We start from the raw sequence: 25,120 nt of genomic DNA, 5'->3' as shown, positions 1-25,120 counted from the left end.
TCGGGTATGAGCAGAAGTTGGCTAGTCAGTAAATAAGCTTCAAGTGTTTTGGGTTCATATCCATTTCCACATCAAATTGTTGAAACAAATATTGGTCTCTAAATATTTACTTCACCAAAATGTCAATGTCGTACATAATGTAAGCTTGGATATAAAAATAGCACGTAGCATTGGACAGTACATGATATTGTCGTTTACTATGCTCTTACAACTTGCGTGGGCAGGTAAACAAGAGACGTAATCATTATTTAAGAAGTCACTGACATAGTTGTTCACGATGTGACAAGGTGCAAAGATACTAACATCTACTAGAGTTTCTTAAATTATTTCAAATCGGCGATTTGACGACTGAAAATAATTTAGTTATCGTTATAGTGAAATGGTGCAACTCACCGTAGAGGTGTTTGGGTGTTTTTACCAATTTCGACCTTCTTTCAAAAAGACTGCATCATAGACCACATCATGTGTAAATAGGAGGAATAATCTTTTTACTTTTGTAATATTGAGATCTAATACCTAATCTATATTGCTTTTAGTACTCAGCTTCATTGATATGAATATAGCTAGGTGTCAACGTAATTAACACAACGTTGCTATCACCATACATTATGAAACTACCGTACTAGGTATTCACTATAGTATCACCTGAATCCAAACAGATTTAGCAGGTCCGCATAAATCCCACTGATCGTTATTTAGTTAGGCTCAGTTGATTTTGAATAGTCGCCGGGTTTCACATTAATTGTATCCGAGTCGTTTCACCCGGCTGGCTGACCATAACTAACCCAGCCCAAGGCTTTAAATAACAGATTCAATAGATACAGACTTCAATAGCTATTGAAAATATACTGCGGATACTGTATTGTAAATGTTCAATGTAAAAGATTAAATAAATGTGCTAGATTTGCTTACAATGCACAATTTGGTTTTGTGTCTAAAACAACTTTATAAACTTTGCGAGCTTTTCTGCTAGTCTAGTTTGAAATCATCTGGTATTTTTGAAAAGTTCTTCAACTACTGCCAAATAGGGATAAATGTAGTGTATTACCAGGTATTGGTATCTGGTCCAAAAATCTGAAGCCCGGACTATTTACTTTATTCAAATAAAATAAATTGAAATTGTGTTGTTTTACGACCGTAATGTAAGAAGTTAAATAAGTAACAATTAATAATTCTTAAGTTACTGTTGTATATTTAAGTACCGGTACAGAACCATAACCAAACAGAAAAAACATAAACAAATAAACACAAACCTGTCAAAAATAAAGCCACTGAACCACTAAAAAAAAACACTTCACGAAAAACAATCGATTAAATCGATTCCATCGTAAAATAATTTTCATTCGAATAATTCGTATTCGTATCGACTGCACTGCGTTCGTTCACTTACTAGCCGTGGTCGAAGCCAAACACTAATATTATTATTAACCGTATGTCGTAACAGGTGACATCATTTGGTGAAACATCACAATATATGGACTAGCTCACTGTCAAGGCCACGCCTTTGCGGGAGATGACAGAACTGTCAAGTTATTTGTTGACTTTGTATGCAGCTATCAGTCATGTTGCTAATGAGTTGTGATAACAGACCATAATTTGAGTAACATCCCAAGTTATATCAAAGTTTTCAAAGGGAATTTAACGATCACCACAGCTTTTAAACTATGTAGCAATTTCCTAAATCAACGTTGCATGTCCCAAAAATATCTTGTCGCGAGGCTACTTAGTCATATTTACAGCTGAAAATAGTGACAAATTACAGTGAATCTGTTCGAGTCACAGTAACCTAGTTCTTTCACTCGACACCTACGACCAAAACGATATAAACAGCTGATGGCACAGCTTCGTAACTCATCGAACTAAATTCTAGTTTTGTTTATAAGGCAGCTATCCGGGCAATTTTGAATGAAAATATATTTGAAATATACTCTAAACCAATTTGTATCACGCGATAGTGGATCTATATTTACCAGCGACTACGTCAGTAGGAATTTGGGTCTGTTATTTTTGATCAATGGCGTATATACTGTGAACACTTACCCTGAGGCCTTCCTCCATGGTCTCCAGACTGTCGTCAGGTAGGTCCGATAAGCGCGTTTGTACATCCCTTATCTCTTCTAGCAGTGTTTCTATATCGTTAGATAATTCATCCTGAGAACACACGCTTTGATTAGCAAATCACTCTGTCGCACTAGAGCGATATGGAGCCAAAAGTTTCTGGTTGTTCGTTTAAAGTGAAGATTTGGATTTTCTTTCATGCAAAGGAATTGATTTTTAAGAATGAATTGTTATTTGCACAACACTTGTTTTGGCACGCAACAATACAATTCATGAGGTGCACGAGATAATAAGATTATTAATAAACGTGCATCCTGTAGTGTTTAAAATGTAAAACAACATGCACTATCTGTTGACGTGGGCAGTGGAAGCAAATCACGATTAAATACATCTCTGGACCAATAGTTTTGGATAAAAGCCAGAACATAAATTACGGGTTCGCATACTCGAGGAAATGAATGTAGGCATTCATTACGAATAAAGCTAAAATTTATGCGCAGCCGCTACATAGCGGAATGAGCGCAGTAACAAAATTAACTTCAGCACATAAACATTAGCGGCGTTATTATTTAATACCAAGATTCCAACTGTAAAGATCTTTCAGTAACAGTATACGCAAACTAAAACGTGAACTTGCAGATAATCCAAATCTTCACCCAATCCATAACTTCTATTGTGAATTGTTTCTAAACTTTTGACTTCATATCGACTAAACATTTCAAAGGGTAACACAGTCCACGTGATCATTCCAATGGACTTACATGTTAGGAGCACAATACAACAACAAAACAATATAAAAAAAAAAACTCAAATTAGTTCATAACAACAATGTTGGCATGACATGCGAACTCAAGTCTGCAAACGGGACGTTAAGGGAGCTATTGATAAGAAGCTGGTCAGTCTGGACTCAAGTGCCCGGTACCGATGTCGCGTGATATTATAGTGACATTCGAAAATAGCAAGTTCTTATAAAGACTTTCAATCAAGACAAAAGATTTTGAAGAGGTGTTTTTCAAATCTCAATAATGTTGAAGCTAAAGGGGGTTTAATCCTTTAAAAAATCATACGAAAACCAAAAAAAAAAACAATTAAAACCTAATGCAGGTCGTACAAAATCTCAATAGTATTAAATCATATGTAGATACCCCGTTAGCTACAAATTGTTGTTAGTTTCGTTTTGTCAATAGCAGCGTGGTGAAGCGTGTGCCATTCACATCGATAAGCACTCGGAACGTATTCGGTACGGAACACTTGACATGAGGATAATACATGATATCCTATGTTTCAACCAGAACTTAGTTCGGGTATCATTTCAAAATCACTGGACAAAAACTAATTTCAATAAGACATTCAATTAAATGCAGGAATTGTCAAAGAACCATTCATTAAATTTTTGAGAGTGGTCTTGCATTCTAAACTACTGACATTCATAATGTAGCAAAATAACATGACTGACCTTAGCAAAATTCTCAAAATAAATTGCAGACTTTGTCAAAGTTCTTTGTGAAAATAATTAAGATTGCAGACTTTGGAGTCTTGTTTGTTCTTGGGTGTACATACAGACTCTAAAACTTCTGTCTTATAAGCGGCAACAGTCTATCGTCTCGTAGTAGCCAAATTTTGACGGGGGTACACTAATCATCATAAAATAATAATAAAAACAAACTATTATCACGTGTAAATAAAACAATGCACGTTATTTTAAAGTTTATTACAATAAAATATCAGATGACTGACAAAGACTAGAGAGTATTCAAATCTGACTAGAGATGACTAGAATATTATAATTCACACAATACAAAAATTAACGACTAATCAAATGCGTCACTATACTACTGTAATAATTTACAGTGCACGCCAAAATGTGGCACTACAAGACGAGCTGCGGCGTGGCTAAATACATCACAATACAGAGCTTCGCAACATGTGAAATTAAGAATTTAGTTATTATATCATGCCAAACATAAAGTATATATTTAAAAATCGTACAATACGACTGTGGGTCAGTCACCTTTGCGGTCCTCAGTGGTGTCTCCTCCGGCTCCTGTTTGGATGAGGATGGGGCTGGTGCTATGGGTAGGGTGGTTAGTATATCCTCCCTAGACACAGGTTCATCTACAGCGTCATCAACAACTGGTGTCTCGACGCTCAAGTACGATGATTTGTCTTTCCAACTACATATGCCACCGGGAAGGTCCATGGATATGTAGTCGGGGTCATAAGGCGAACCAGATGCATCTTTTGGCTCTTCGCCTTCAGAGGAGTGACCAGAGCTGCCACCCTGGTCTCTATCTTTATCATTTTGATCGTCTATTTTAATTTCCGTAGTGTCAACAGTGGAAGTTTTAGTTTTACGAGCCAATGAAAGGAAGTATTGGCATTCAGCGTCGTGATATAAATGTTTTTCAGGCCAAAATGAATTATCATTGATTATATTTTCTTCGACGCTAATGCCTTCATCGATATGAGGTTCATCAAAGTGTACGTGACTTATTGTTCTTTCTACAGAGTTACGTTCTCCTAAAAGTTTTTCCGCATCATGTACATTGTGTTTGTCCGTCCAAAAGTTATCCGCTTTTAGATTTGTGAGATTGTTAGTAATGGTTTCAGTGTTAGAAAGTGGGACAACGGTTACAATATCAGCTGTTTCCTTTTCCGAGATGCTTTGTTTTGTCGGTTTAATGTTATCTTGTTGGGGTTCTTCTGCTCTTGTCACGTCCGAAGGTACTGATAGTTCTTGAAGTTGTTCCGTTAGAATAAATGAAGCTGCTGATTTTTTGAGAGAAACATCAGACTCAAGGGTCGTTTTCTTGGTATCTTCTGATTTTGAAACAGGTGATTCACTAGTTTTCTCTGCTTCAATGAAAGATGTAACTTTTGTGGCTATTTGATCTTTCCTCTCTTCTTTTACATCAGGTTTTTCGACCAATGGCTCAACGTTCTCTTGTTTGTCAGAGTAGGGCACAGAAGTGAGATTGTCTAATGACGTGTCAGTTTTGGTAATGCTAGTAATTTTTGTGACCTCAGTTGTAATTTGGTGTTGTTTATCTATGGTTTGCTTTATTAATGCTTCCATTTCTTCTTTTGATATAACTTTAGGTTTATCCGTCGATGCCGACACAACTTCTTGCTGAACCAGTTTACTAACATCTTGTGAGGTTATGTCTTCTTCTTGCGTGACCAACAAATTCTCCGAGTGCTCCAAAGAGTGAGTTTCGGTAATTGAAAGTGGTTCGGTGTCATCCAGCACCGAATCTATCATGCTCATACTTATGTGTTTGTCATCAAGTTCTTCAGTGTGTTTTTCTTCTAACAGTACCTCAGGTGTTTGTTCCTCTATTGGCTTAGATTCCAAAACTTCAGGATCTGGGCTAGCAAGAGAAGGGGTCATGTTATCTAGCAGCTCATCATATTGATATTCAATAGATGTTTGAGTATCAGTTAATTCTTTTGGAGAATCGTCACTGAGTGAGGAATCGTTTTCTGGTGATAACATTTCCTCTATTTCACGCTGCAAGTCAGCCATTTTGCTTTCAAGTGATTGGTCCTCGGCAATCGTATCTTCTAGCTCTTGAATTTGCGTTTCTGCTGACGGAATTTCTTCATGAACTAATTGTGTGGAAGATTGCACGGTTTGTATATTTTCAGATTGTACATTGGTCAGCTTATCAGTGTCTTTAATTTCTATCTTATAACTTTCCGTTGGTGTATTTTGTATTTCAACAGATATAATTTCAGACGTATCCAAGCTACTAGGATCCATCTTCCAGAACTGAGCTTCAGAGAAAACTCTGTCTTTGATTGGTGTCTGAACAGACTCAGGTGTTGAAGCAGGAGTATCCACCTTCTTTTTCTGTGATTTGGACAGTACTTTAGGTATAGGTATTGCTTCTTGTTCTGAAGAAGTAATTTCTGCAGGGGATGAAGGCTCAGTGGCATATGCTATTTCTGAAGGCTTTTTGTCTTTCTTTTTCTTTTTACTTTTCTTTTTAGGCTCAATTTGAACAGCTGAGGTAGCTGGTTTTTCTTCAATCTCCTCCTCAACTTTCGATGGTTTTAGTTCTTCAACATCTTTGGGTTGATCTATCTTTTCTTCTAGAGGTTTAACATCCTTATCTTTTGATTTGGACGAGCGTTTCTTTTTATCTTTCTTAGGTGGTTGCTTGTCTTCGTCGCTTGTGCTCGTAGCTACCACACTTATTTTAGGTTTAACATCCTTCTCCCTTGACTTTGAAGAACGGCTCTTTCGGCTTGGTTTCTTGGAGGGCTTCTCGTCCTCTGACAGACTCTGTGTTGACTCACCATCATCTGGTTTAAGGGTAGAAGTTAATGCTTCAAATCTATTTTCAGACTTTTCACGTGTTTCTCGTTTTTGTGAGGCAGTTGATTGCGAACGTGCATCTCTGGATTTTGATCTAGAACGTCTACTTCTATCCACAGTGATAAATCCTTCAGCGTCGACTGTCACTTCCGGTTTCAGATGGTCATTATCAGATTCGTCAACAAGAATCATTGGAGCTTTAGAAGGAATATGCACGGGTGCTACATGTTTTTCTTCTTCTTTATGTATTCTTTCAGGTGATGATCGTTTGGCAACTATATGTGCCCAAGATCCTATATTTTGCTCGCTACTTGAGGTTGATTGAGTGGTCTCTATAACATCCTGAATTGCGTGCACAGCTGGTGGAACAACTTGTGCCACTTCTGGTACATTTTCTGGCCTACTTTGGGGTATTTCTACGTCTGTTGGCCTTTCCGAAACTAATTGTGTATGTTCAGCGTGATCATGAAGAAGACCTTCAGCCAGAACATCAGCGTAAGTTTTCCCGTCTTCAGCTGCTTTTGCCCATACATTAACAGGGCATGGCGATTCATGCTTGGGCTTAGGTTGTTCACTAGGTACCGTCTCCGTTGGAGTCTTAACTTCCACTGACTTCTCCATTGTATCCTTTTTATCTTCTTTTTCCTTCTTCTTTTTCTTTTTATGTTTCTTTGTTTTATTTTCAACGTGTTCTTCAGATACTTCAGCAGCAGGAATTTCAACTTCTGTAAGTTTTTCAGCAGTTTCTGTAACTTGGGGTATCTTTTCTGGACTCTCTTTTTTACTTTGTAATACTGATGAATATGAAATTTGTTGTTGTTGTTGTTGTTGTTGTGTCGAAACTTCTTCTGTAACCACTTTGATAGTATCTTCCTCCATAGTAATAGGTGCAGGTGCATCTTCGACTACATCAGATCTACTCTCAGACACAGTAGTAACAGTCTGATACATGTAAGAAGGTGTGAACTCAGGTGCATCAGCCGACAATTTTGAATACAATACGGTGTTCGAATAAGAGGGTTTAAATTCGGGGATGGAGTCGATTTCAGGAAGGAGATCATGCAAGCTATGTATAGGAGATTTCTCTACACGGCTAACAGTTTCAGTTTGTGTTAGTTGTATTTCCCTAGTTTCCCTTGAATCTACACTTTCAGGTTTTGCGTCCGTAACTTTGTGCGTATCCATAACAGGTTGTGTTATTTCGGATTTCGGTAAGTTCCTAACTGATTCTAAAACTTCAGATTGTATGAATTCCGCCGAGATAGTTTCAGGCTTAGCATCGAGCGCTAGATCGACCGTAGGACCTTCAACAAATTCACTTGGATGAGGGATAGTAAAGTCATCGTGGGTATCAACAATCTCAACTTCTTCTAAGGGAGTAGGAGATGTTTCAACAATTACTGGTTCCTCAGTGACATCTTTTTCGGGGCTTGCAGATTGGACCGATTTGGGTGGTTCAGTTTCTAAAAGAAGTTCTTGTTTTTTATACTTGATTGAATTTTCGATGTCCTTAATATCACCGAAAACCACAGGCACAAGAGTTTCATTTAGGTCGTCGATAACGAAAGTTTCATATACTGGTTTAGTCCTTGTAATCGTTTCAGGTTCCTGGAGAGCTTCTTCAATCAGACTTTGAACAATTGTATGATCGTCGCTAGATTTTGGAGTTATAGAACGCACATTTTCCGTAGTAATGTCGCTTTGACTCGAGCCAATTTCAGTAGTACTTTCTGAAGCACTGACTGCTAATTCGACTTGTTGTGGTACATTTTCAGACGCGTTGGATTGTATTTCTTCAGTTTCAGAAACTTGTATAGTGCTAATAATGTCTTTAATTTCAGTATGATCAATGATTTCAAAAGTATCTTCTTCCAATGAAACTGGTTCATCTTGACTAATTTGTAGATCGGTTTTAGTCGCATCGATCATTTGTATATTTTCAATATTGTCTGGAGCTACGGAGGAGACTAACTCTGCATTTTGACTTTCAAACACTGGCACTTTAAGTTCCAATGTTGGAGTCTCAACCTCTGTACTACCATAAACTACCGAAATCGGTGTGTTGCTAAGGTCGTCAACTTCGAATGAAAGTTCTATTTTTTCCAAAGGGGCACCTTTGGTAGGCGTAGGATCCTCTGCAGCTTCATGTATTTGTTGGACTGATTCTGTGACGACACTTTCATGAGAAATGAATTCAGTAGTATGCTCAACGTCAGTTTTAGTAGAAGTAATAAGTTCATCTCTAAATTGAAGAGCAGCTACTTCTACTTCAGCAGGTGTTCTTTCATTAGCTGGTTGCTTTTGTTCTTCAACAAGATTATTCTCTTTTTCATCTAACTTCGTAGATGCTAGAACACGTTCAGCATCTTGGATTTCATGGTAACTGTGGCGTAATGGCTCGAGTATATGTTCCGCAACTTGCTGATCTTGCGATGAAACTGTCTCAACAGTTTCAGATAATATTTCTGAAGCTGGAGTAATATCAGCTGCTTCCGGCATTTCAATTTCTTGCACAGATGTCCGTGTGGAAGCCAATAATACTTCAGCATCGTTCAACTCATGATAACTGAATCTTGGAACCTCGTAAATAGGTTGTATGGCCTGCACCGGCTCTGGGTCCACAACTGGAATATTCTCAATAACTTGACCTTCTATATCACCATTACCAATAAAGGATTCATTGTTGCTTATGTGATTCTCCATCTTTTGCACGTTGTCAGTGATTGGCTCAGAAATAATATCGACGTCCTCAATATTTGCAGCTTTTTCTTCCTCTTCGATTGCCAAGGTTGGTTCAGTGCTAGCTTCCCTTGATTTAGATTTTATAGTAGCCAACAAATACTCTGCATCCGAAATTTCTTGATAGCTCACACGAGGCGTTTCAGCTATTAAATGGCTGGGCTCTTTGACCTTTCCATCTGACAAAGTTTCAAGTAAAATGTTTTCTTTCACAACAGTTTTCGTTTGTTCTTCTATTGCTTCAGTTGTTTTAATCGTAGTAGCTAAGAGTTTTTCAGCATCAGTTATTTCCTGGTAGCTTATAGAAGGGACTTGGCTTACAAGCTCGAGCTTTGGTGTTTGAGCTTTTTCTATATTTACATCAGTTGTAATTGAATTTAATTTGTCCTCCGTAATTATTGTACTGGTTGACTCAACCAAACTAGATCGCGTATTTTCAAGAGCAAGACGTCTTTCGGCGTCAAATATTTCGTGATAACTCTGGCGCGGAATCTCCTCAAATGAATATTGCGGTTTTCCATCCTTATATTGTTCACTAGTTTGAAGGGATTCATTATCAGCAACCTCATGCTCTAATGACTTTGTAACTAAACTTTCGGCTGAAATCAGATCAACAGAATGCTCGGAGACAGTCTTTATTGTAGTTGTTTTATCAGAAGTGTTTGAAACAACGGTATCTTGCGTGATTAAAGCAATTTCGGTTTGTTTCACTTCATCTGGTTTTATGAATTGAACGTTTGAATCAGTAATGTCCGATTCAACATTACCGATGATCAATTCTGTTTGAGGCTTAACTTGAGATGCATAGATTAATTCAGCGTCTCTAAGTTCATGATAACTTAGCCTAGGTGCTTCTTCTCTTAGAGGAGAAACTCTCTTAACCTCTTCTTCTTTAGAAACTTGTTCAGTATGTACTACTGACAAATCTAAAGCCTGACTTCCATCTGCAGTTAAAACAGTTCTTGAGACACGCAAAGAAGAATCTGTTTTTGCATCTGGAGATATGTCAGACACTTCTGGTGCAGTACAAATATTGGAGGCTAAGGTTATTTCAGCATCTTTAATTTCTTGGTAATTTACTCTAGGCTTTTCTTCATTTGTTAGTGAAATAAATGTAGGCTCTGCTGTTACGTCATTTGCTGATTCAGGTGATGTTTGTTTATTTAAAACCTCACTTATATCTGTTGGCGCCTCCAAGCTTAGTTGATCAGTTTTTATTACTTCTTTTACACTTGGTACAGAAGCATCAACTTCATCTACGAGTTTCTGTGTTTCCACTTTGATAAAATCAGCAGTTTGTTCGATATCGTATCTTGTGGATGTCTCAATTTCAAGTGTTTTAAGCAAGTCATGTTGAATTTTGTCTGGGATCTGTTCGGTCGCTGCCAATGTTTCCGGAACAAGAATTGGGTTTTCAGTAACGGAAGAATCCAAACCGATTTCATAATCCTTTGTCCCTTGCTGACCAACTTCTGGTGATTTCTCTTCAATGTCGGAACCTTTAACAGGTTCCACAGACACGAAATCATCAGATTTATATTCCTGATGTTCAACCTCGATATTCATATCAGTATTCTGAGAATCTCTTTGACTTATCATTAACTGAGAATAATCATAGTCCAGGTTATAAGTGTCTAAATTTTCTGAATATGACTTGACTTCGTTGACTAACTCTTGATACGGTATGTTCGAATGTTTTTCCTTGATTCTCTTTTCAGTGGATGTTCTGTTGCGATCTTGAACTGAACCGAAAATGGCTTCTTCAAGAATATCGGAGAAATCTTCCTCAGATAACGGTTTCTCAGGTTTAGTGATCGAACTTTCGTCCAGCTTCAGACCATGTTGAATCTGTTCAGAACCAGTACTTTGTTTCTCTTGATGGACTTGAACATAATCTGTTGTTTTAGATTCCTCATCCGATTGAAGTACTGAAGTCTTAACTTCTTCAACGTGAATCTCTTGTTCCACAGTTTTCATAACATTATCTTTTGGTGTCATTTCAAGTTCTTCTGTTTCTGGAAGTTTCGTTTCAGAACTAAGTATTTTTTCTTCATCGATTAACTTCTCCGTTATAATCTTACTGTCTAAAAGATTATCACTAACATTAATGGAAGACTTTTCATCAGTGATTTTGTTAGTTATCGTTTGTTCACTTAAAGCTACATTCTCTTCGATAGACTGAGGTTCTTCTAACGAGTTACTCTTACTCCTAAATACTTTCACTGTCCTGATAGGAGGGAGCTTTTTCTCTTCATGTGTGATTAAGTATATAGTACGAGTTTCAACATCTTGAGTGATAGGTTCATAATGTGTTATCTCTTCGACAATGTTATATGACCCTTCTTTCAGAACGTCAGGCGAAAAGAACTTATCGTTATTGTTCTGCTCGTTAGCTGGACTAGTCACAGGTGTCACCAACTTTTTATCTTCTTCAATTACAGTTTTTTCTACTTTATCACTTTCGGATTTTTCTACCGTTGATTTTTCTATATGAACCTCACTTGTAGAAGATTCCAATTTGTTGATAGTACGCTCTTCCTCCAATAACAAATTCGAGGCTTCTTGCAGTATGGTCACTTGGTTAGCTACAAATGCAGTTTCAGTAGAAGTTAAGTCCATTTCGGGCTTGCTGATTGGTTCAAAAGTTGTTTCAATAGCTCCTTCTTCTTCTTCCAAAAGTTCGTTCCAATCAATATGTTCAATAGGCTGAACATTTTCAATGTCATCATCGGGTGACTTATTATAGTCACTTGCTTTTGAAGTTAACTCGAGTTGAATTTCAGTTTCTTCTTTAGATTCCGTAGCTACCACCTTTGCTTGATCCTGTTTGCCTTTGGGTTTTGGCGTCTTCTCTTTAGGCTTCTTTTTAGATCCTTCAGAACGTTCAATTTCCTTAAGAGCCTTCTCGATATCGTCATCGTCAATCTTTTGTTTCTTTGATTTTTTCTTTTTATGCGATTTAACCTCTTCAAAGGCGGGCTCGTCTACTTTAATTTCTTCCACGGGGGATTCATGGATAGGCAATTCTGGTTGATCCGGAAGCTCTTTTATTCCCTCTGGTTTTGTTTTACTTTTGGATTTCTTTTTGGAAGGCTTAACATCCGGAGTAGATTCTGATTCTGCAATAACTTTAGGAGTACTTTCAACTACTTCAGTGGGCTTCTCAATTTCTTTGTTTTCTACAACCGTCGACGGTTCAATTGTATCTTCTTTTACTTCAGCATGTTTACCTTTCTTAGATTTTTTCTTCTTTTGTGGTTTCTGTTCCTCAACCTGTTCCACCAGATTTGGTATTTCTGTAACAACTGGTTCTATGACCGATGTTTTAAATTGTTCGTCAATAATTTCAACTACTTCAGCAGCTTCCAAGGGTATTGGTTCTGGGGTCTTTTCATGTTTCTTTGGCTTCTTTTTCTTTTTATTTTTAGATGAACTATCATCTGATTTAACAGTGTCGTGTTTTGGTTCCAAAGGAATTTGTTCTATCGGTTGCAGCTCTTTCTGCACAAACTCTGTTTGCTCTATCTGTGCAGCATCCTGTTTGTTTGACTCTATTTGTTCACGTGACATCGGCAAGGATTCCAGCTGCGGTTCGCTAGGTAACAAGGTGGTTTTCGTTTCTTCTGATCCAAGTTGTGACCACTCAAGCTGCACTGGCTCTACTTGCACCAGTTCTGAATCTTTAGATTCTAACTCAGTTGGTTCTGGTTGTTCGATTTCTGTGTCAAATTGTTGGAATTTTACATCCAGTTGTTCTAGAACCGGTTTTTCTTGTTCCACTTGTACATTTTCATGCACTTTTTGTTCTTGTTGAATCTGTTCAGATTCTTTAACTATAAACTCTGCGATGTTTGCTTCAGTTTTACCCTTATTCTTATTAGATTTCTTTTTATTTTTAGAAGCTTTTGTGTTTAATTGCTCTTGATCAATCTTTGTCTGTACTGACAAAAGTTCATGTTCTTTAGTTTCTGTAGCTTCTACGATTTCTTGTGTTTGCTGTGTAGCAATTGTCTCAGTTACAGAAATCGTACTGATGACTTCTCTCTCTACTTTTGCAGGAGTGTGCTCCTGTAAAGTTTGACTATTTCCAACAACTTTTTTCTGAGAAGCTATTAGAGTATTTTTAAACCCTTCCTTAGATCCAATATTATCAGCTACAGAAGAGGAAATTGTAGGAAAAACTTCAAGTGAAGTTTCGGGTACTTTTTCTTCAGCACGTTCATCGACTGATGAAACAACTGGTTCCTCTATGATGTCCGACTGAGTAAGAAGTTCTAGGACTTCACGTTCGGAGGTAAGTTCAGATGTGGTATCAACAAGTGTTTGCACTGTCGAACTAGAGTCAGCAACAGAGAGAACGTCAGTTATGCTACCAGCAGAACTGCGCTCCGAATGCTCCGACTTATCCAAAGAAGGTTGTTTAGGACCCTTTTTCTTTTTCGACTTGGTTTCCTTAGTCACAACCTCAATTGGCGCGGTAGACTCAACAGTTATGAACTCAGTACTAATATCACTAGGCGGAACCGGTAATTCTTTGTGGTTTTTCTTTTTCTTAGACTTATTTTGGGCATCTGATTCCTTTACTGGTTGTTTTTTCAATTCAATCACTTCTGGTTCTTTCGGAGTTTCAATTGTAATGACCTCAGCAATGCTTTCTTTACTCTTGTCACGAGCATCTCTTGTTTTCTTCTTTTTGTTTCTTTCTAACTCTTCTATCTCTTTCAGGGCTTTTTGTATTTCATCTTCAGGAGACCTAGGTTTTTTAGGCTTTTGCTTTTTCTTGGGTTTTTTCGGTTCAACCTCTTCGATGGTGTTTTCTGGTTGAGAATCTTCTGCGACTATCTCAGTCACAGTCTCTACAACTGTAGCACTATGCTGTAATTTTTTTGTGACTTCCTTGAAGCCAGTCTCTATGGTCGGCTCTACCAGCGCACGCACAATAGGTGTATCCCTAATGGGTTCCAATTCAACCTCTACTGGTTGCTCAGGTTCATCAAAGTCTTGAACTTCAATGACCTTTTTCATGGTCTTCTTCTTTTTCATAGCCTGAACGTCATGCGCCTTTGTTGGCCTTTTTTCTGGTGCACGCCTCTGTCTTGGCATTTCTCTAGACCTACTTCTAGGAGGTGGACGGTCAGGTTTTTCAAGTCTTTCAATCCTACCAGGCTTATCTGGTCTATCGGGTTTGAACCTAGGCGGTTCAATCTTCTCAACTTTCGATTCATATTGCTGAATCGGTGGAGATCTTTCAACGCATTCTACTACGATCTCCTTAACCAGCTCAACATGTGCAACTTGTGGTTTCGGTAAGGACGTAACGTTTTGTGTACGCGCTTGTTTGCGTAGCCCTAGCGCTAATATTTCCGCATAAGACAACTCGTGCGATTTTTGTTTCTGTATGGGGCTCATAGCCCTTTCCGATTCTACTAATTGTACAGGTTGCTCCCCCAACGGTTGATCCGGCGACGTCCCAAGAGGTTCGGGTGATTCCCGATACACGGGTGCCGGCACATCGATTGGCATCTCCCGGTACTCTACTGGGGGTTCCGCATAGTATTCGGGAACCGGTTCCGGTTCCGGACGAGAGATATATTCATCATAGTAAACGATCACGTCACCGCCATAAGGCTCACTGACACTGATAGACTCGGTCACAGGGGCGTCACTGGGCACACACGGGTCCACTTCCACTGGCACATCGCGGTGGAGGGGCGGGGAGCTAGAGCGCGAGCCGGAGCCCTTGACTATCTCGGCGTAGGTGACGCCGCCCGGCGCCCAGCAGGGCGAGCGAGGCCGGGCGGCGGACGCGGCGACGGCCAGGCGCTGGCGCCGCTCCGGCGAGCGCGGGCGCCGCGCGGACCGCGCATGCGCCGCGCTCGACGCGAGCATGGACAGAGTGGCGGCCGGCTCGTCTGCCGCCGGCATCACGAAGTACGGGTCCAGCGCGTAGATCGCTCCGGTCAGCTCTTCGATTCGCCGGCCGATTTCCTGATACGCAAGTACGGACAAACACATGATTTACAAGGGTGTCTCTCAGACGAGCGGACGTGATGAGAGGTTGAGCGAAAGGAAACGACGGTGGCTGCGATGCGTCTCGTATATTTAACGTTTCGTATTATATGCTTAAAAAAATTACAGGGACGAGATGACAAGGAATTGACTTATGAACTAAACACGGCTAGATCGCGATCTACGCGTCTCGCAGCGGTTCGGCGTCGGGACTGCCGCGCTGCACTAGAAGCTTGACTCGCTCGTTACGCGCCTGAATCTTGCTCTGGAGCGACTTGACTCGCTCGCGACACTCCTAGCGGAGGATATCAGTTCGACGTGTTAGTAGCGGGGAGGGTGAGGAGGAAGGGTGACAAAAAGAAAACATAAGATAAATAAAAGATGATCGATTCGAAGGCGGGTGAGATGAAGCGTGCCCGCCACCTGCCCGGTCGCCCTGAGAGCCTCGAGGTCGGATAAACAAAACTAGAATACTCGCTAGCCACGTACTGTCGGGGGAAGTGCGGCGCTTACCTGCTGCGTGTGGTGCGCGCGCTCGGGCTCGCGCGGGCTGTAGTTGGGCTGCGCCGCCTGCCGCAGCTGCTGCTCCGCCTGCAGCAGCTGCGCCCGCAGCCGCGCCACGTCCGCGCAGTACGCGTCCACCTGCGCCAGCGCCGCGCCCAGCGCCGCCGCCTGCGCGCCCGTCTGCGCCGCCAGCGCGTCCAGCGCCGCGCCCAGCGCCCGCGCCGCCGCCTCCACGCCCTCGGGCCCGCGGGACTGCGCCGCCACGCCGTCCGGACCGAAGTGTACCTGCGCACAGACCCGCGTGTTAGCTCTGCTCACTGCTGGCGCATACCCTGAAAAACGACATCATTCAATTGACGACGACGACGACTCACGTTGAGTTTTTCCACTGCATATGAGATCTTCGTCTTTTGCGTGGAGATATCATTTATCAATTTCTCCCTCAGGGCGAGACGATCCCTGAGAGGTTTCTTTGCATTCTGGGGTGTCTCTAGAGTCCTAGACGTCGCTTCGAGCCAATGCCCAGCGTCCTTTAATTTTCTTTCGCATCGCTCCCATTCTTCCGCTAGTTCTTGCAATAGACCGTTCTGCAAGAGAAAAAATAATTTATTAGAATCAGATTAGACTGTTTCCCGGTATTACTCTTAATAGTTGTACTGACTGTCTTCGCTAATTTCTTTTCAACGTCAACGGTCGCGTTCTCTGCTGCTTCTAGCCTAGAAGGCAAGTCACCCGGACTTGTGACCCGTTCGATTGCCTCTATCTCCTTTGCCATATCTGCTAAATTCTTGGCTTGCTGCTTACAGCTCTTGAGCGCGTTCTGTAAAACAATACATAGTTATAATATTTACAAATAATTTATTTATTTATCACAAAATGCGATATGTACCCCATATTCAGTCTGTTTCTGTTGCGCCTCCTGCAAGTCGGCCAATGGGAGTGGCCGCGCTAGGAATGCACGTTGCGTTTCAACCCAAAGTAGGACTTTCTCGAGCAGTGTGAGGAAGCGCGCGACGGCGTCGCAGGCGTCCTCCACCGCGGCCTGCCGCGCCTCCAGCTCGCTGCACACGGCCGCGAACTGCTCCGACAGCGCCGACACCGTGGACTGCACCAGCTGGCGCTCGGCGGCGTCGCGGCTGCCCTCCACGATGGCGCGGGCGTTGCGCGTGAGGCGCTCGACGCGGTCGGCCACGCCGGGCACCTCGGCGCGCGTGGCCACGAGGCGCTCGCGGTAGGGCTCGGGCGCCAGCGTGCGGTCGCGGGCCGTGAGCTCGGCCGCGCGCAGCCACGCCTGCACGTCCTCCACGTCCGTCGCGTATTCCGAGCGAGCCGTGCGGGCGCGCTTCCATTCCCTCTCCTTCTCTTCCATTGCTGCTGCTAGTGCCTCAGATGATAGTTCTAGGGAGGACAGCTCCTGCGCGACGTCCGCCGGCGCTGATCCTCCGTATCGCTTCCTGCTCTCCTCCGTGAAGTTCTTCGTGCGCTGCACCAAGTCCGACACTTCGTTTGTCAATGCGCGCACGCTATCCGCTTGGTCCTCGCCGAACACGTAGAAAGTCCTTACTTTCGCTGTCAACACTTCTATTTGCTGTCGGAGCTCGTCGATTTTCTCCGACACGCGATCGAATTCGGACACAATGTCGTCGATCTCCGCGAGCCGCGCCGCAAGAGTCTGTCGCAATCTGCAAAATAAAAGCGATATTAAAACGTACAGTTCGTACCGAACAGCACGGGATTGTGGTTAAGAGAGCGCGCGTGAGGTGTCGGTGCCAAAACGCGACGAAAATAATCCGGCGCGGCGTGACGCTGCCCGTGACGGTGCAAGGTCGCGGCGGCGCCGCTAGGCTACCTCGTCGTTCGTGCTCGTTCGCTCGCGGCGCTCCGCTCGCGTCGCCCGCCCGTCGCTCAATGAACCGTTCTCGATAGATTCGCTGGACGCATCTAATTTTAAATTCCACGCTCTAATGTTTGCACGGTGACATCATAGCGCGCGAGTTTTTTCGGTGCATTCGCCGCCGGCCAATGTTTACGTTTTGCACGCGCACGCCCGATCGCGTTTACCTTATACTAGGGTGACGCCAGCCGCGTGACCTTCGGCCGGCCGGCTACCATATGTTAACTTATAGAGAGCCGGATCGTTAGTGACAAGCATGACATGAAAAAACTCGCGAAACGGAAGCGGTTCACGTTGTAACGCAACAAAAATCATGATGAATGGCGACCGCAACCGCATGCGGCATGGCCGGCTGACGCAGCCGAGGTTTTGTTCTACGGAGCACAAAGAATATTCTTTGATGTGACAATACGTACACAATTATACAAAAGATCCCGTGGGACAGAGTCCCCAGTCGGCACTAGCACCACTGTGCGGGTGAGTCATCGCGCGCCGGTACACGTAGGCACGGCCTCATCTGTATCACATAATTCAGCAAGAGGCGCACAAGTCGCGGCCGCCCGCCGACGTAGGCACGTCCCAGTCTCCTTTAGCATAAAAATTCGTTTCGATACTGTAAAAACAGTTTGCGTCGCTTATTTTCGGACCGGTCGCGGCGCCCCTGTTTCGCGGAAGGGAACCGTGCGATTGTCTCGGGCACTCGTTTCGCAACACACAACTTCACAGAGATACACTTTCATAGCGTTATTTAACTTGTATGCAGTAACGAAAGTATTTTCTTGTTGCTAAAATGGCGTGTCGTTCTAAGTATATCCCTGTAGCCGGTTCCAGTGCAGACTGCGAGGCCGTGACCCATTAAGCGCTGCGATCGCTCGCATGCGCACTAAGCTCGGAAATAGTAGTCTGCCAGTTTGAATAACGATTACACGTCTCCCCCATGCCCTGTCGATTGTCTGGCTTTTGTTTCAGTCCAAAATGAACTTTATGTACTATGGCGTAAGTATAACATTGGCTTTTGGAAGGGCATGACATTGGGCGTTTTGGTCGCAAATGTTGTTCTCTGATTGATTCTATTCTAGTGTATAAGTGCGGAGAATCTCTCGGACACATGAAGTTGCTAAGCTTACTCCAAGAGCTTCGTAGCAAAAAAGATGTCAATCGATATGACTATGAAACATATGAAATTGAACTTTATTTCTAAGTCGAGATGAGGTAATGTACAGGTTTGAGTTCATTAGTTTAAAAACTACAGAACATGGAAACTTTTTCCCCATTTTCATTTCATCCATTTTCCACCCACCGTTCACTTTTTCACGTCAAACAATTAATAAAGAGTCAGAAATGTGTTTTAAAAGAAAAAAATAAGCATGTCGCCTGAAAAAGATCCACTGTAAATTCTCTACACGATTGTCGGTATAATTAAGTCTGCCTTTAAGGGGTGCACATTGCCGGGGCTTTCCTAAGACCCCTCTGAATATTACAGACAGACGTTATACAGGCATTTTAATATGGCACCGTCTAGCCACAGATCCATACGTTATTGCCGCATCCCTTGCATACGGAATGCGAAAATGACAGTCGCACTGCAAATTAAATGTCGATTTTTGAGTGGCGCGCAGCCAAAAACGGGCAATAAGTGCACAGGTCAATACTGTTCTGTCTCTCTCTGTCTGAACTTATGCCTGGATTTTATATTCGTAATACAGTGTGCAAGGCGTAGAAACTCGGATATGCTTAAGCTGCTTTACCTAAGTCTTAGTGACTCACGCAAATATGTATAAATAGATAAGGCTACGTTAGGCTACGAGTGACAAAGTGCCTAGGATATCTAAATTAGGAATCTAGCGTCATCTCTCAATTTAAGACCAGGATAAGTAGTAATACACGTCCTTTAGATTATATTCTTTGTGCCTTTAATTTTCACATAGTTTTATAGGTAGGTAAGGACAGCTATGTTGTCTCAAGGGAGGCACGTGCTAATAACGTCTATTACACTCGAGTTGATGTCGTCATTATAAATGTCCTTCAAGGCTCGTAGCGTGAGGTCACAATTGACAAAAACGCTATGATACATCTCAAACTTGTTTCTTTTGTACCTACGTTTTGTTAACAGCTTCAATATTTAACATCAAGTTGTCAACAGTACCTATTGAATAAGTATGTTCATAAAATCTACAATGAAAGGAACTCGTATGATCAGTCTCAGCAAATTTAAATAGAAATCAAGTTAGTCCTCTGTCTAGTCGTTTATATTTCATCTAGATATAACAATAAAATAGTTTTGAATAACAATATTTTACATACAATATAACGACCGTCATCTGACCTCCACAATCCACCTACTGACTAACATCAATTTGTATTTTTAAAGATTTTGAAATCTTATTCAGATTAGGTACCTATGTAAATTAAAATTCTAGAATTAAAGACTTACAATTTTTGGAATTCTGAAAATATTGTCTATTATAAATCAAAACTTCAGACCAGCCTGATTTTCTCTTTATTAGAAAACGTAGGTATCTCTGTCATATATCCTGCGATAGGACATTGAAAAGTATGCATCATTTCCTAACTATGTATACCTACAAGTTTTAGCACGCTACACAGCTATAGAGTGAGTTATGTCATCGTTATTTCCTGAACAGGAAGCAGGCAGGCATATTGTTCACTACTGTGACTTTATTTGTCATTAAATATAACTACACCATTATTTAGAACCACCGGTATGTTGAAATCAGGTTTCCTGTTACAAAATGGGCTTATTTTACCTTGTGATTTCAGGCACAAGTTCAGTAGGTTACATTGAAAATAAGTAGCTTATTTTATTTGCATACACTAAAAAAGTTAAGAGGCTTAAATCGGTCCCGTTTGCCCATAATATGTGAATCTCTTTTTAAAAAGAGGTATGTTTGATATATTTTTCTCTGTTATAAAAGTTACCTAATCATGTTTCTACAACTAACAAAATAAGGCTTATATCATCTAAACTTTCAGGTAACCAAGTTGTATTTTGATCCGTTTTGTATTTACTGAGAAAAATTGACATCCTTGGCGCCAAAAAAATAATGTGAACACGTGGAAATATGGTTGTTTGTGCAGCATAGAAGTGAAGTTTATGAAAGTCTGCAAGTTCATCAATCACTTTTATTGCCGTCAGCCAGGCTAGGTAAAACTGTCTTCAGCCCAAGGTTATATTACAGAAATAACTTTGCCACTGCAACTACATTTAGACAACAACATTGTACATTTTGGAAATAAAAGCTTTGTTACTACAAAATAGCTCTTAATGTAGGTTGATTGATAGAGCCAATTGTGATTTGGAAAGCTACATCACTAATTATAGTAGAAAAGCTGATCACTACTGCCAAAGACAAAAAGGAAACACTACCAATCACAAGAACAGATTCAGCTCTAAAAATAACCACCGCGGAAGTTCAGCACATACATAACGCAAATATATACTATGAAGTTGATAAACGCACATGCCGATAACAAGTCAACGACCCACCAAGCTATGTTGCCAAAGTGCGTTGGCAGAAATGTAGCAAGGGAGCTGGCACGCGACGGACCATAAACTAAGGGTATGGTTAACGCCTTTGTGTGCACTCAGCTGAACATTTTGCTATGGGAAATTGGGTCTTAAAGTTAGGAGTATGTTGCCCTTTTTGTGGTGGCTTTCACCTGATGTTATGTGATATGGATACGGAAGATGTAGTGCAATACAGAACATGATATTTTAACGTCTATAGCTGTATGGTTTGTCACAAAAAATACTGTAGTTCCTTCCTATGTAATAGAGTTTAAGTGTCCAGTGTAAGACAGCTATAAATGAGTAAAAAAATCATGTGTAAATTTGTCAAAAGTGGTCATAAAAATAATAATAAATTCAAGACCGTTACCCGAAGCGGTTTGAAGGGGAGAGCAAACTTTGCAGTTAACGGTAAAACAGCTGTTATGGTCCCATAATTATCAGTTCAACTGTATTATATAGGAAAATAAGGTGGATATAAGTAGCTAATGATTGTATTTGGGAAAGTTGCCTAACTGACTATTCTTGTTCCTTAACATGAAGTAGATAAACACATTGGCATAGGTATTATTTGCCTCAGTGCACCATAGTGCGTGGTATAGTAAAAATTCAATTCCGACAACGAGTTTTCCAAGTCCCATGTGGCGCTAAGGTTCAATTCAATTTACAGCAAATTGCTATTTATTGAAGCCGTGTACAGTAGGCCACGGTCGCCACGAACTGCACACTTGTCACTCCTTATATTTCACTGTTTAATAATGCAATAGATAATGTTTTTATTGCACTTGATAATCTTGATATCGACGGTCCTTATGTAGAGGCTACTTGTGATTCCGCTGAATCGTACAGTGCTAACTTTGATGAATGGTGACGGTTGTTTAAAAACCACTTCGTTTGCAAGGACTTTCGAAATTCATGTTCAAATTAAATATCACACATTTACATGTTTTGATTACATGCCTGCTGCTTGTATTGAATGTTAAGTTGAAGAATTTATCGAAATGAAAATCACCTCAAGTAATTTTAAATAACAAAAAGTCGGGAATCAATTTAAAAGTTACAAAACGCCAACTCCCCCAGTACCATTGTTGAACAGTAAACAAATTGATTTCCCGGTACCCAAACTCAAATTAAACGGGTTTTCCATGCGTCACACAACGACCCCTCCAAACCGCTACAACGCGTTTATAAGCTATCCAAAAGGGGTTAGGGGCTGAAACGGCCCTGCCCTACCCTACAGAGAACATTATCATACCAAACTGTTCAATATGTCCGCTAACCCTCGTCTAGACATAATTAAAGCCATGACTTCATTGATTTACAAAGTCACATGGTGTTCTTGAATCAAGGTTGCGGTCCGCGCAATCCATCAAGACGTTATGCTCAGTAAATCTGGTTATTTCTAGTGTCAAGGTCAAAGTTATGTCGGATTTAGGCTTCTGTTCAGTGTAGCGGAAATTGAGGCGCTTAGGTTTTAGCCAATTTTGTTTGGAATACGTTTATGCAGTGGGATCTATGGTGAAACCTTCAGAATCGGGATCTTTAAATCCAGGAAAGGCGATTAATTAAAATTAATTCTTAAGGACTCTCGAATAATAAGACAATATACATTATACAATGATTTTCAGACATTGTTGCTTAGAAGAAACGTATTTAGGTACTGCGTACTTCCCTAGTGACCCAATTTTAGTAATGGTACTACATAATGCGTAATTGTGTCATCTGAGAACAAGACTGCGCAATAAATGCATCTCTCTTTCTTTCAAAACGCAAATAAATCGAGAAAAATGACACAAGGATATTGGAATGCCAGAGGAGGGAGAGTTTTCCTAGAATTCGGCAGATGAGATAATTTCAACACTCTTGCACCTACAAACACTGTAGCTACAATATTCGTGACAATAAATAAAACATGTAGGTATAGTCGTTTACAAATCGACCCGAATACTAAATAAGCTTATGACGTCACTTCACTTAGATCTAAGGGTTATTTTAATAAACTACGAGATTTTTTAGCAAGCGATGATATCATAGTAGACGGTACAACATTTACATATTTAAAGTGTACTCTAATGACTTGAGTGTAAAGTCTACAATACATTGAAGATTATTTTCGCAAAAGCGGAATCATTTTAAGATCCTGTGTCATGATTGCGTAACGCGAATATTTGTACGGGGCCACTCTTTTTTACAATTTTATTGCGTTTTCCGTCTTTTCTGTGATATTTGAATATTTTCATTAGACAGGTAGATTGTAATATTACGGTCGTGTAAATTGGCAAGTTACGCTGATGTTTATTTGGTTATACAATTTTAGCTGTTACGTTTTTATTAGTAGAATCCATTACTACTAATAGCAACTTTATTGTATGAACGTAAAGATAGTAGTTTATATTAGCATCACGCCCTCTTTCATCTACAACTATTTTCCCATCATCATTATTAACGTTATGAACATGTAATTTAAATTCTTCTTTGTTTATATCTGTACCTACATCTACATTAAATACTGCAACAACTAGAGCGAGATTTATAAAAATAAATGATTTTTCTAGAACATTCCTGTGCGGTAAATCAGTGGGGTATTATTGGTGTTCATGCAGCCGACATGTGGTCATGGCGACATGGTTTTATTCTGTTGCGCTAATAAAATCTATTTTATTTTTAAGCTGGCTGGGCTTAGCTATGGGGCACTCGAATTTTTCAACGTAGAGAATTTTCAGGTTTAATTATAAATTAAGTTTGGCGTTCAGTGCTTTGACTATATGAAGGTTTTCACTGTGTTAAGGATTAAACTGATGTAGCATTTATGTTATATAGGTAAAATTGTTCTTTTACCTTGACAACATGTGCCCTAATTAACAAAAATTTCGTTCCTATAATTCTCCTCATTTATTTAAGGAATTATAATTGGTCGTTTGAGTTATTTTGTTTACAATTTTAGCGTAACCTTAGCAACACGCAACTGCATCATCTGAATTTCATTATGTTGCTTTAGTTTCTCTACATTCTTTCACGATATATTATTTTGTCTTTTTATTTACTTTATTGGCTAAATCCGTTGCCCCAATTAATTTAACCTTTATTTTTTGTTTTATGCCAAGACTGTGGACTGAGTTTGTGTGCTATAAGTGTTTTATGTTACTGAACCCACGCGTTCATTCATTATGTTTATAATTCCGCTGCATTTGCGCATCCATAATACTTAGTATTCCTTTCAGATCTTCCACACCCTACAGCGTTGTTAATACGTCGAACTGGCTGCCAATTAAGACAGAATTGATTAACGTTGCATCGCCCTTGACTGCACCATACATACCTTGTATTAGGGCCATATTCAAAAAAATTGTATATTAAAACGTCCAACAGAGTTATTCTTTTTTAAAGGATAGCTACTAGCTAATTACTCTTAAAACAGAATAAACATTTATTTCAGCATTATGAAAAACAAAAATAACGCCCCATAATCCTCAATGAATGATTAATTTTAAAAGAAAACTACAACGTAGAACATTTGTTTTCATATAAGCAATGCGTGTCCACATTCTTGGCGCGACATTTAGAAAACATTTTATTATTCAATATTAGTATTTTAACTGACAAATAATTGATTTCTTAGTAGAGCATTGTGGAACCTGAAGGAATTTGCTAAAATTATCATGAAATATAACACGCAGAATTCAGGAATAATTAATTAAAGCAAGTCTTGATTTAACTTCATTTCTGTTATTCCTGTCTGTTACATTAGTCATTTTAATATTTTTGTAGTAGTTATCAAAATTATTTTACCTAAAACATTAGCAACTGAACTGTCAAAAGAATCGACGAATCAAAAATGTTCGGTTATTTTGTTAAGCGCAACAAGCACGAAATATTGTGGCGCAGTGATTATTCGACAGTTAAAAGTTACTTATTACTGTGAGACTTTTAAAGTATCGGTAAGTACTTTTACTGTTTTATAACTCAGCTTAGAATAAATGTGTATTGACACTATCACTGTACTATACAAGTTTCGTATAAAGTAAGAATTAGCATTGAAAAAGAGATTTTTTTAGATTAGACACAA

At 40.2% G+C, this 25,120-nt stretch overlaps 1 protein-coding gene across 8 annotated transcripts in view; it reads right to left on the bottom strand.

Moving 5' to 3' along the window:
* Positions 1-25,120, bottom strand: part of LOC110381285 (muscle-specific protein 300 kDa) — a 187,644-nt gene that overhangs the window by 49,523 nt on the left and 113,001 nt on the right. For 7 of the 8 annotated variants that reach the window (XM_064037392.1, XM_064037391.1, XM_064037389.1 and 4 more), the window contains 6 exons: positions 16,521-17,313; positions 16,293-16,451; positions 16,006-16,218; positions 15,641-15,916; positions 4,070-15,106; positions 2,041-2,151 (listed from right to left, as the gene is read on the bottom strand). In XM_064037392.1, coding sequence (XP_063893462.1) covers positions 2,041-2,151; positions 4,070-15,106; positions 15,641-15,916; positions 16,006-16,218; positions 16,293-16,451; positions 16,521-17,313 — 12,589 coding nt within the window. The remainder of the gene's footprint in view (positions 1-2,040; positions 2,152-4,069; positions 15,107-15,640; positions 15,917-16,005; positions 16,219-16,292; positions 16,452-16,520; positions 17,314-25,120) is intronic. The other variant, XM_064037396.1, reaches the window with a different exon arrangement.

The sequence above is a fragment of the Helicoverpa armigera genome, chromosome 13 (genome assembly GCF_030705265.1).
Source record: "Helicoverpa armigera isolate CAAS_96S chromosome 13, ASM3070526v1, whole genome shotgun sequence".
Lineage (NCBI taxonomy): Eukaryota > Metazoa > Arthropoda > Insecta > Lepidoptera > Noctuidae > Helicoverpa > Helicoverpa armigera.
Note: the sequence above shows the minus strand (reverse complement) of the source record. Positions and strands in the feature narration are given on the sequence as shown.